The sequence below is a fragment of the Quercus suber genome, unplaced genomic scaffold, assembly GCF_002906115.3.
Source record: "Quercus suber isolate HL8 unplaced genomic scaffold, Cork oak 2.0 scaffold_49, whole genome shotgun sequence".
Lineage (NCBI taxonomy): Eukaryota > Viridiplantae > Streptophyta > Magnoliopsida > Fagales > Fagaceae > Quercus > Quercus suber.
In genome coordinates, this window is record NW_027069514.1 from 582537 (window position 1) to 595634 (window position 13098).

The 13098-nt window shown below is 34.1% G+C and overlaps 1 protein-coding gene across 1 annotated transcript; it reads right to left on the reverse strand.

The window, feature by feature from the left end:
• Positions 1–537: 537 nt before the first annotated feature.
• On the reverse strand, positions 538–11864 carry LOC112039437 (protein PAM71-homolog, chloroplastic). Its single transcript, XM_024072313.2, has 10 exons — positions 11551–11864; positions 10669–10828; positions 9507–9690; positions 7489–7536; positions 3240–3336; positions 1817–1980; positions 1621–1686; positions 1204–1254; positions 1011–1115; positions 538–926 (listed from the first exon to the last, which is right to left on the reverse strand). The coding sequence occupies exons 1-10, from the start codon at positions 11672–11674 to the stop codon at positions 861–863; spliced, it is 1065 nt and encodes a 354-aa protein (XP_023928081.2). The 5' UTR covers positions 11675–11864; the 3' UTR covers positions 538–860.
• Between the last annotated feature and the right edge of the window lie 1234 nt (positions 11865–13098).

A 13098-nucleotide genomic window follows, 5' to 3' on the forward strand; every position in this document is an offset into this window, starting at 1 on the left:
GTCTTAATTTTTTAAAGTGACTCTATTAAGTTTTTATTCTTAAATAACATAAAGGTACCAACATGTATCCCTTCCCTTCCATCTTAGCTTTCATTTCCAAAAGAAAAAAAAAAATCAAATAAAATTTGACACATTGGTTAGGAGATGTTATGTTAAGCATATATAGGATAATTATTTTTCTTGACTACACTAGGGTAATAGGAAAATATTTTAATACTGCGATTTTTTTTTTACTACATTAGGGTAATTGGAAAATATTTTAATACTATGGTAAAAAAAAAATATGTGATTCTAGAATTGAACCTCCCAATTTTCTTACTGTCTTTCTTTTAACTTTGAATACAGAAGTGGGAGACTAAAGAAAGTGTTTCTACACCACTTGAATACTGATCAAGAAAAACAATCTTCTTCTCAAGTTCCAAAGCAGTGATGCCATGGCCTAAACATGTTTCCACACATTCTAAACAAGAGACACGAAAACACTATTAACATCCAGATGTTCAGAGATTTATGATTAATCATACCACACAGAGAATGTAAGAAACAATGGCTACCCACTCATTAGATTTTTAAAAAATATTCAGGTACAAAAACCTCTTTCTGATATCATTCTAAAGATCTAACTATCTTACAAATACCTCTATTACAACAACAGGCACAACTACAAGAGATCAATATTAAGCCTTGTGAAGTATATATATGCCTCTCATACACAGCCCCAACAGTTAATGTGGATTCCTTATTCTACCTCTATGGCTATTGATTCATTGTCTGGTCTTTGTGTGTGGCAGTGTTTTATTGTGGTTGTGCAAACAATGCTCTCTCTCTCTCTCTCTCTCTGATGGATGTAGAAGACTTCATCAGAAAACTCCAAAAAGTGTGGCCATGGCAAAAACTAGGAACAGCGCTCCCCCCAAATAGCCAACCTGATTGAGGATTGAGTGAGTTGCAAAGAAATCAAAATGCAATTTCTAGTTCTTAATAGCAAGTAATACTGTAATAGCACTTACCAGTTTTTCAGAAATGTAGTTGGCAAGAAAAGCTCCTCCTAGAATAGCAATAGATGTAGCAACTAGGTGTCCAGCAATGGCTCCACTTGCCACACCCCATGGGGACTGTAGAAGAGGAAAGGAAGCAAGCTATGATTTATATTTTGTAAAATATCAAGGTGATACTTTTTTTTGGAAATTTCAAAAATCATACCTGTGCAGCACCAAGAGCAATTGTTGCTAGCATTGAGCGATCTCCCCATTCCTAGAAGCAATCAGAAGACACAATTTGTAATGTGTGCTTGAAGTAAAACTGGTAACACTTGATACACCCAGATATAAAGTTTATTATTTTTCTACAATCTCTGTGTACATCAAGTTACCAAGGGCTGCTGCCATTTTACCAAAAAAGTGAACATAAAATGCGATGAGGCAATGCTAGGTTCCAGGTGAAACGACAGCAACTTTTGCAATGATGTGATGCTAAAGGTTGGGAACCGCACAATATGAACAGTCTGACTAATCAATTAAGTTTCCTATGTTTTCCAATTACTAAAAAATAATTAAAATCCAAGAAAACATCTCCTACACTATATAAAAAGTGATTGCAGATAAGGACAAAAATGCTTACAGCAAAGAAAACAAGGCTGAAGGACTTCCAGACAATTTCAAATGGATTCGAGAGCCGTTTTGACACCTGAGACAAAAAATATCAATAACATCAATTTGAATAATCAGACAACACATGGTCTGCCAAAATGATTGGGAAAGAAATGAAACCAGAACTAAAGCTCCATCATAGGCAGGTTTTGAAATTATAGGATTACCTTTTCTTTGACAAGCTCCTCAGCTTCAACATACTCATCAAGTTCATGGCTACTCTTGTCACCACTTTTAACTGCATTTGTTGGAAGGTCCCATGCGTCTTTTATGGATTTAAGACCGAAGAACAATAAAAGAGTTACAGCTGCATATTCTCCAATTGGCAATGCTGTTTGGATGACAACAGAACAAAATTTTCATGTGAAAAATGACTGAGAGGCAGTCCATCAGGACAAAAATATTATATTTGAAAGAAGGGAATTCAAGGATGAGCAATTTGATGTATAAAAATACTGTAAAAAACAATTTCAAATATAAACCAAAAACATTTAAACTTCCTCTTGGTGGATATGCAAGTGAAGCTCTTCCACTATGAAGACTTAACTACAGAGGAAGTTGTCCAGTATTGAAACCGGAAACAAATCATTTGTAGTCACCTAGAAACTGGTTAGTCCAATAACTCTCCCAATGACATAGTAGCATGTCCAGAAGGACCAAAACAGCAAACATTCATAAAGAAGAGACATCTAGGTCCATTTTGGTTAGTGACTGGACATTTATTTTCTGGTTTAATCAATTCAGATATATATGCATTATCAAACAAACTTGTATCATTGATCTAGAATCTATTATTCTATTCATAAATAAAGAAAAAGATAAATCCACCTAGATACTTAAATCTATAATAGATAAGAACAGTAGTATAGGGGTGTTTGGGGCCAATGCACTGACAGATATGGCTGTATGAGACATTTCTAAATTGACACGTGTAGCTTAAAGGGGCCTCTTATTCATGCAAGTCTAGGACTTTCCAAATCAATTCTTTCTTAAAATGAGATTCTGTATCAAAAAATGCCAGCTAGTTTTGTAAATATTCAACTGCAATTTGAATTTTTTTATGAATATTATACACTGTCATTTTAAACAAGATCTTTCTAGGTATTAATTTGAAAGGGATACAATTATTCCTTAATTGGCAATGTGTGACTGGAGGGAATGATAGGAACGAATGTACAACAGGGACAACAATTGCACCATCCTGGAGAGAAAATTCAAGAAAATTTCACATGGACAAGAGATACCATATTCTGTTGAGGACATGAAGAAACAATGGTCTAATAAAGATATAGTTCAAGATGAAGCAAAATGCATAAACTTGGGGTCTTATATAGCTTACCCCAAAAAAATTATATAAAGCTTTGTTGTCTGTCAAGCTGACTTGAGTTGAGTTCAGAGACTATAAAAATCAATAATGTGATTTGATGAAAAATCAACACATTCACATGTTTTTTATTGTATGTTTAAGAAAACAATATGTGTTAGGAACACAATTTGATGGCCTATATGCTCATATTGTTAGCTGTTTAGAAATATTATGCATGTAAGCAAACTTGATCAAGATGACAGATGCCGATAAATAAAACTTACTGGTCTGAAATTGAGCAGGCACAGAATGAAATATCCGTCCAATTACAACTGATAGGATAGACATAAGTCCAAGAGCACCCATTGACCCCAACAAAACCTGATCAATGATTAAATACATGTGAGAAAAACTAACTCTCAAATTTATAGCAAAATCAGTTTTTGGACATTATTAAATGGCATGTGCAGTATAATAAACATTTATTTGATCTCAGAACTTGTTTCAAGGGTAATACATTGAATGTTTAGTATTAGGGCGCATGAATATCACAACATTTATGCATTACACAAATGCAGCCATTCCAAGCAATAATCAAGGAATTAAGATATTGGCATAAATTAATAACAGGAATATTATTTTCTAAGAAAATTTAAACTACTACATTTGCCCATGAGCTAGACTAAATAGGAAGTATAAGATGATGAGAGCACCACTTAGAAATATTCCTCAGCAGAGGACAAGTTTGAAATTTGACTTGTTTCATTTGATTTACCATTCTTATGAAACTTATTAATATTTGGTTGACCCATTAAAAGCTCCAAGACTACATCTCAGTCTACTTCTGAATCACAGTCTAGTTTTGAGTCCCAGCCCACCATGGAATAAAACCTTAGAAACCATGATTAAAACCCTCCAAGACCTATCCACCCTATAGAAGTCCGTAAAGGCTTACTTATCCAAAAAAAAAAAAAAAAAAGTCCGTAAAGGCTTCCCTTGAAAACAGGAATGAGGGTGAAGACCCATACATGAGAAGCAATAACAAGGGGTGAGAAGGCACAGTATCCCATTCAAGGTAACCTTCATAAGCTAGATCTTCAAAACTATAATGACTTTAGGGAGCCTAGTAATTTCGAGTAGAGTGATAGGATGTACAAAAGTTGAGGCACCCATTTTTTATGGTTTCCTAGACCTACAGATTGGTTGTGTTAGATGGACCACATCTTTGAGTGGTACAACTTATCTAAGGACAAAAAAGTTATATTTGTAAAAATGAAGCCAATAGGTAGTCTAAAATTTTTGGAAAAGCATCAAACAAATCCTCACTAGGAGGAACCAACCTGCCTTTACAGTCTGGATAAAAATGGAGAAATTTAAGAAGTATCTTCCTTCGTCCTATGGAAGCACCTTCCTAGACTAGTAGAGGAATTTAAGAAGCATCTTCCTTCATCCTATGGAAGCACCTTCCCTGACTAGTAGAGAAATTTAAAAAGTATCTTCCTTCATCCTATGGAAGCACCCTCCTAGACTAGTAGGATAGCCTAAGGTAGTGTAATAGACCCATGGCTAACTACATCACCCAATTAGAGGAAAACAAAGATGCAATGCAACTGGTCGAAAATGAGATAATGACATTGTGTAGGTTTAGAAGAGGCTTGAATGACAACCACATGAAAGAGTTAATTCTAAGTGAGGTCATCACACTAGACCATGTCTAAGGTCTAAACCCTTGTCCAGAACTACGAAATGGTAAGCAAGTCACAGCTTGTTAAGCAACCTGACACCCGATATTCGAGTAACCCTCAATCTTCGAGTGGTACACCGCCAATAGCTCCAACATAATTCAAGCCCAAGACGAGTAATGTGTCAACTAGTAAAGATGAAAAGAAAAATCAGATGGTTAGTGAATCCCTCACTTTGAAATCTTGAGTCAAATACTTTAAATTTCAAGGCTTTAGTCATGTTGCTGCCAAGTGCCCCCAATAAAACCCCCATTGTTTATGCATAAAGGCAGGAGATTGATAAAGAAGATCCTGAAAAACTAGTCTATGAGCCTAACATTGCTTTCTATTAATGTAATTTTATTATAATTGAGGATCATGTGGGACTATGTTTATGGTTTAATTATTTTCCTTATCAAAACCTAGCTGCTAAAAAGGCCAATAATTTTTTAGTTCTATTTGCATCCCTCAATTTCTTTTGAACTTGTGCTGCATCAACTTGGTATAAGAGCAAAGCCTGATCTAGTTCACAGTATCTACTCCCTAAGTAACCACCTAACCACCAAATCATACAAGCCCACTAACTACAATAACTCACAATCTGTCAAGCCACCATCACCAAACCACTGCAACTCAGCCAACAGGCACCACCATTCAAATCTCAAAGCTAACCAGATTCACATCTCAACAACAACCCAAAACATCCAAAATTTAATAAATAAATAAAAACTGTTGTCATCAACAGTTGATGACAGAGTCGAAAACACACCCAGACAAAACCCATCAAGCCATCAGCCCATCAGCACCACTTAACTATCATGATCCCATGGGCACAAATCCCCGTCACTGCCCAAAACCCTGAAAACCACCACTGAATCCTCAACCAACATCACCGAACTAAAACTCAAAAATTAACAAACCCTAAGCTTCACCACCTAGAGTTATAGCTTTATGAAAAAATTCCAATGTAATATTGTTCATAAAAAATTCAACATGTCCCACAATGTTCTTATGGAGCTTGTAAGTAGAGGTTCCAGGGTTATAATTAATGAAACAAAAAATGGGTACAAACCAAATAAAATCCATCAGCATTAATTATAGTTGCATTCTCTGCATCATCTTAAGCTATATAGAAGCTCAAATAGAGCATTTTGCTTGGGTATGAACCACATATTTCTTTAATATAACAAGACTTTCTAGTTGGCAATTGGGTTAGGCGAAGTGGCTCCAAACCTAGTTCTCTCTGTTATTCTCTCATAGCATGCATGCACACACGGGGTTGGTTAGGGAAGTAATACTCAGTTCCACCTGATCAAGAAGTATGACAATCACACATGATTACAACCATGTTACATTGACAAGCCTTCTATATGGGAAGGGGAATGCACTGTAGTTTCTAAATACATGGAGGACATTTTAATTATATTTATTTTGTCAGATGAATCACTTATGCAAATCTGACATTTACTAAATTGATCTACTTCACTGATTAGAAGGCATGCCAATCCCACATGATTACAAGCCAATTTAAAACCAGAAGGGACCTGATTGATGCACTGTATTTTCCATATGGGCAGAAGAAAATTTTCAAATTCTTTTGCTTCAAAGGGTACACACACATGCATGTTTCATTCATAGCTCTCTCTCTCTCTCTCTCTCTCCCTCTCTCAAATAATTTGGTGAGAGAGCTCTGCCATGGCAACACAATGAAATCAAGGCACCCTACTTTCTAGTCTTCACTCCCACAGATGGGTAGCTGGATTGCATCCCAAATGAGCCCACTACTTTTTTTTTTTTGATAAGTAATAGAAGTTTTATTGATAAGAAAACTTAATTTTTTTTGATAAATAACGTAAGAATATTATTAATAATAGAAAAATTGCCAAACCGAGTACATTGGGGATGTACTATGGGGGCACAAATCAAAAAACAAAAGAACAACGGTCAAGAAAAGTAGAAAAAGAAGAACAAGAAAACTGGGAAAAGACCACACTCCATTCAAAGAGAGTGTGTAAGAACAAGGACTTAAGCTCAAGCAAAGAACGTTCACAACCCTCAAAGCTTCTAGCATTTCTTTCACGCCAGATGCACCAAATCAAGCAATGAGGTACTAATTTCCAAACATCCTTGTGACGATGTCGCGCAAACAAACTTTCCTTGCCAAGCCTCAAACAACTCAAGAACAGTATGAGGCATAACCCATTGAAGACCAAACAAAAAAATTTATTAAAAAAAAAAAAAACCTTTTATCTCCTATATCCCTAGCAAATGGTTGGCAACAGAAATTTTCAGAATTCTTCATACAAGTTTCACACTTGTCACCTTGTTCAGCAGCTCTTTCTATCCAAGCTTTTTTTCAATTCAAGATACATCAAAATCAAATTTTAAATAGATAAAAGATAAACAATGAAGGATTTGCAGAATAATCAAACAGAAAAGATTCATTCCAAGTGTGATGAATGATGTTCATTATCAATAATCATTTTGTAGAGAGAAAAAAAATAACTCCATTTTAGATAGGATGCTATGCTGTTTTTGGAGACTTCCAATCTCCATTTTTGATCCTTGAGTTTCAATTGGTTTACTGTTTCCAATAGGCAGGTTGATTTGTAAATTCTTGTTTGTGTGCTTAAGCTGCTTGTATTGTTTATTGTCTTGTAATAGAAGTCTCTCATTCATTAAAAAATAAAATTAATAACTAAACAGGGAAAGAATGTCAACTCTATAGACTGGCTTGAATGCAATACAATAAAGGGTTTGTAGATAAAGACACTAAGAGAGAGACAGACACACAGAGAGGGAGAAATCATACCAGTCCTTTCTTGTATTGCATGGCCAAGAGTGCAGCAATGAAGAATGTCTGTTTAATAGAGAAAAGGAAAAAAAAAAAAGTTGAAGGCACAATTTGATCCTTTACATGAAACTAGCTTCAATAGTAACTTAATAGGTTCCAAAGCATAATACCATCCAGTAACAATTAGATCCAATCAGTCAAATTATACGGTCAAATAAAGTCATTGACAAGAAAATAAAATCTGATATATAAATACATTAGTATGCCAAACAAAACAAAAAAATTATTCCGATTACTTAAATAAGCCAACTCCATGGAGAAACCTTTCTACTTAGAAAACATCTTCAGTATTAGTAGCAAATAAATAAAGGCGCCCTTATTTTGTAAATTTTCAGGATTCATGTTTATGAATCAACAATCCATTTAATGAAACCTTACACAGCCTCATCCTAGGTAATTGTGTAAAGAACAAGACCCGAAATGGGCCAGCATGTTATTAAACTTTTTTTTTTTTTGAGACCTTTGTATGACCGGATGACTGCTATAAGCAGTATCCATTCCTCCTTTTTTTAGATTTTTTAGACCATTTGAGTTGCAAATTGTAATTTTTTTCAGAAGTAGTTTTGATACACTTCCTGTGTATTGGAACCTATCTCCTCTCTTCTTCTTTTTTTGGATAAGTATGGAACTAACTATCTCCTCTCTTTTTTTCTTTTTTTTGGGGGGGGGGGGGGGGGGGGGGGGGGGGGGGGGATAAGTATGGAACTATCTCCTCTTTTAAAAAAAATAATTTACATATTATAAAAAACCATTTACAAAAATTGTGGGCCAGTAGATGAGCTTAAAAATTATGTTCCCTTTTTACCAATAATATAATACACCCTCCATTCTACAATAAATTTTGCCAAATAGCTTGCATTTTACTGAAAAAAAAAAACCATTACTTTCTTTTAAAAGTTCTATTAGGTAGGCCATGCATTATCCCTCATTCGCATCCATCACTTGATCTTGGACAGTTTTTACAAAGATTATTATGTTTATCTTGGGTCTTCATCACAAAAAATCTCAAACAACAATGGTGCCAAAAGGAGATCAACTACACGTTTCCATGTTTTGAAAACATGAATGTAAAATGGTAAAAATAGATACCTAGCTTGCAACAAGACAAGCACATAGATATGTATGTTAAAACAGTTGAGACTTCCACAAATCCTTAAGGTATCTATCATTTTTATGTTTGGGAAATCACTTTTCACTTGTTTGCTTTTTCCTCATAGACTAAATCCAATGTGGTCTCATACTTGCAAATGTGAAGGTATACTCCTCATTCAAGGTTTCTACACAACACATCTATAACCTCAAGAAGTAATCCCATGGTCCACTGACACTGTTTAGAACCTAAGATATGTATTTTTATCTCCATATAGCAACCTGATGCCTAAGTCCAAAAAGAAAAGCCATCTATCTATAACGGGGTTGAAATAATAGAAAGTAGAGGAGGAGAAAATTTACATTAAAATGGTAGGGCAAGACAAGGAGATGAGAGGTCCCCCAACATATAAGAATGATAGGGATAAGAAAAGAAAATTTTAGTTTAAGCAGTTACAAGTGCATATCATTTTTCTTCTTTTGTAGCAAAGACACATGATAGTTTCAATTGATCATGAACCAAATCCTTCACAAGTGGAATTAAGGGATTTCCAAGTATACTCTAGAATTGTATTATCTAATAGAATCTATTTACCAGAAAATAAGAAGACACGAGCACTAATAGCCATCAATAAATGGGATTTACTAACGTGTGCCCTTAGGGCATATATTAGTAATCCATTTTAGGAAACTTTTTATGGAAAAATGAAAAAGTAATTCACTGTTTTGACAGCTTTTTCAATTTCCCATGAAAACTTTCCCAAAATGGATGGTTAACCCTAAAGGCAAACATTAACCGGACCTTACATAAATTGAACTAGCTCCCAAGTAGCATGAATCTAAAACAGTAATAAGACATGCCATTTATTCTTCGCTATTTTATTTACCTTGTCTCCAATTTCAGACACAAATATCAATGTGAATGCAGCAGTGAAGCCTGACTTTGCAATTGCTGCTAAGAGTGATGAAGGTCCTCCCTTCACAAAGTTAACCAGTGAAAATACTAAAGCACATCCAAACAGTACAAGAGCTATAGAGAGAGGATAAGGCATTCGATTAGGAGGCTTCTCACTGCCAAACCATGAAAGATATATAGATTAGTATGGACTGAGTTAAGCTGACTATTATGGTCCATAGACAGTTGAAATAGATGAACTATAAGACCATTGAACAAAATTTCAGATGCATTGAAATAGATGAAATATAAGACCATTGAACAAAATAGAAAATGATATACATATATCAGCAAGGTTTGAACCATTAAGGTTCTTTAAATATCACACAGAAATTTTTGTTTTTTAAATTTGAGCTTACAATTAAATTTTTATCAGAGCAAACCTACAATCAGATCTCTAACATTATTAAATGTGATGAGGCGCCCCAACATTTAGAACTTCACTTGATGCTTTGCAAATGTAGGGGGGGGTGTGTGGGGGGAAGTGGAGGCCAAAAATTATGCTGTTTATATTTCCTTTAATTACATCCATAAGAAATATTTCTCTTAGAGGGGAGCTCATTGGAAAAGCTGTTTGTCCACTTGTTCAAATAATATTCAAATACTTTTTTCATTTTATTTAAAAAAACAGATTAAAGTAACTACTACAAATTGCAGAAGGTTACTAGCTTCCCATTTTGGAATTGAAGTTGTAACATTTCGGGAAAAAAAAAATAGTAAAGCAAGGTAACTAAAAAATCTTACTTCTATTCTAGCATGCAAATCGTTTCACTGATTCTTACGCAAAAGAAATGCATCTCAAAACTTTCATAACATCCTTATGCACTAGAAATTGTAGAGTGCAGAATTAGTTTCACATTTTCCTTCTGGTTTAAGTTTCACATCAAAAGTTATATACTGGCATGTTTCTAAGACAAAAACACTATCATCTCAAACTTATCTGGAAAAAAAAAAACAAAAAAAAAATTAAAGAAATTAAGAAAATAAAAAAGAAGAAGAAGAAAGAAATATGTCATCTAAAAAATTTGAAAAACAGTAAATGAAAATTACAATCTTCTAGCATCTTTAATATTAACCAATCTTATATAACTCACATTTCAGATGAACTGTCACTGGGTGGAACACTGGCAAAGACTTTCTGGTCATCTTCTCCTCCCCGGCCTTCATAGCTTCCAGGTCCAATACTAACATTTGATGCTTGGGCTCGGAATTTGCCACACTCCAAGTTCAACCTTGATATCTCTCTACATCTTACTATCAATCAGTCAGGGAATATGTTAATGAAAAAAAAAATGCCATATAACCATAAAGGCAAACAAAAAATATGTTGAGTGATAGATAGAGAGACGTAAGGGCATTGATTTGGAAGAAGTTACAACACTAGAAGGAATAATCAACTCAAATATAGCAAAATATGCATTATCCCATGCACTAATTAGATCTACATAAGTTGAAGTGCTTGCCAATAAAATGCAATTTCTTCATAGAATTTAGTTCGACTAATGTAACTAGGCCCCTATGTAGAATTGTGGATTGATGATTCCGATTCAAATGCTGTAATGTAAGTGCATCATCTAGCAGTGAACCCAATACCCATTTGATCTAAATTAAACAAGCAACTTCTACCGTGACTAATCCATGCCAACTGACTACACCAAACCCCAGTTCATTTACTCCACCTAATTAAGTTTACCATAACCGAGGTGATTCATACCCAAATTTACTCAAAATTCTCCCAACCCAGATAGCTCAAACTCCACCAAAATCCAACTAATTTAACAAAAACACAAAAGAACTTCAAATTCTACAGACCCATTTAGCCATCTCAAATTCCACATGATCCAAAATTAATTCTAAACTAAACCATATGAAGTAAGTACTTCCTTGGAGTGAGCAACTTAATTCTGTATAATAAAAACTTTAAAAAATAAAAGAATTTTCAACTAAAAATGAAGAAAAATTTGAGGAAAGCTTACACGGGGGCGAGATGGTCTTTCTAGATATAGTGGCAGAGCATGGTAGAGCGTCAACCACAGCTGTTAACAAAGGAAGTTTCTTCCCTCTTGAAATGAATGGTGAATGAAGCACCAAACCCTTCATTCTTTTTTTCTTTTTCTTTTCTTTAAATTCTTGAACTTTTTTTACAATTTCATCTCCACACACTTCATAACCTCGACTCTATCACTATGTTACTTTTTTTTTTCTTTTTTTTTTTGGTTTTGTTTTAGTTTTTTTGCTTCTGTTTTGCTTTTTATGGGTTTTGGGTTTTGCAGAACTGCCAGAGTTAGCGTAGAGAAGGACTTGCAGGCTGCCACGTGTGTAATGCCGGGGATGAGGTACACAGCCTTATTAAATTGGTTTAATTGGGCCGCGTTTCGGACCCCAAGTTTCAGCCCGTTCTACTCTTGTTTTGCCCAGCGCTTGTCCTCTATGCTGGGCCTGGCTGGGGTTCGCTGAGGATGCCACTTGCGGAAAATTTGGCCTTGACGTGATTAAAAACGAAAATAAAAAGAGGGGTGCTACATTTACAATATTTTCACAATAAATTATAGGTGGTAAGTTGTTATTGATTCAAATTTGAATTCAAAACTTAAATTACTTTTTTTTCCACCCATAATAACAACTAACAACCTGTCACTTATAATTTGTTGTGAAAATATTGTGGACATAACATTTCTCAAATAAAAATGATAAAAAAATTCAAGGTTTGCGCGGTTGCTAGAAAATACCCAAACTTTTTCAAAATTAGAGAAATAGATAGTTATGATTTTTGAAAAATCTAGGTAGTGTCTGACATTAGCCCAAACTTCAAGGGTGGATTTTTTTTTCACCCTAAAAAATAATTATTTCATCTCTCATTTTATTAAGGAAAAAGTTTTCTTTTAAACTAGTTCATAGGAATCCCCACTAGCCCATTACATGACGATTCATAAAACTACTCATCCATATATATTATTTAAACTAGCCTCATTATACGCGTTTCGCGTGTGCGATGAAACTTTTTTTTATTTATTTAGTATCATAATTTTTCTTTCATCACAATTTGAAATAATAAATAAGATTTTTTTTTTCCCGAAGAGAATAGGATTCCTTTTTCAATTAGAAGTTTTTGCATGTTTATCCAAATCCAATTGATAATATAATAGTTATAAAAAAAATGATAATGTAATAAATCAAAAAAAAATGATAATGTAATAATTTAAAAGAGAAACGTGGGATAGTTTAGTCTGACACTTTTTTTTTTTTTTTTTTAACGTGGGATAGTTTTACCTTATTTTATGGGAAGAGGGGTAGTTATTTTCTTTCAAACGTGGGTAGTGGGAATTTTTTTTTTTTTTTTATCAACGTTGACTATTTAGTGGGGAGTTAATAATCAGTAGTTTTTTTTTTTTAAATTTTTATCACGATTTTAACTTTATTTCTTATTTTTAGGAATAAGGATAAATTAATTAAATTATGGGTAATTTTGGGAGTGAAAAGGACAGTAACTAACTTTCTGAATCCTCTTAATATAATAATAATCA

Bases quoted from the DNA above. Each gene is read 5' to 3' on its own strand.
- LOC112039437 (XM_024072313.2), bottom strand. From the start codon at position 11,674: ATGAAGGGTTTGGTGCTTCATTCACCATTCATTTCAAGAGGGAAGAAA. The intron at 1,255-1,620 runs GTAAGCATTTTT...GATTGCTTCTAG, and splicing joins TCAGCCTTGTTTTCTTTGCT to GAATGGGGAGATCGCTCAAT. The intron at 927-1,010 runs GTAAGTGCTATT...ATCCTCAATCAG, and splicing joins ACTACATTTCTGAAAAACTG to GTTGGCTATTTGGGGGGAGC.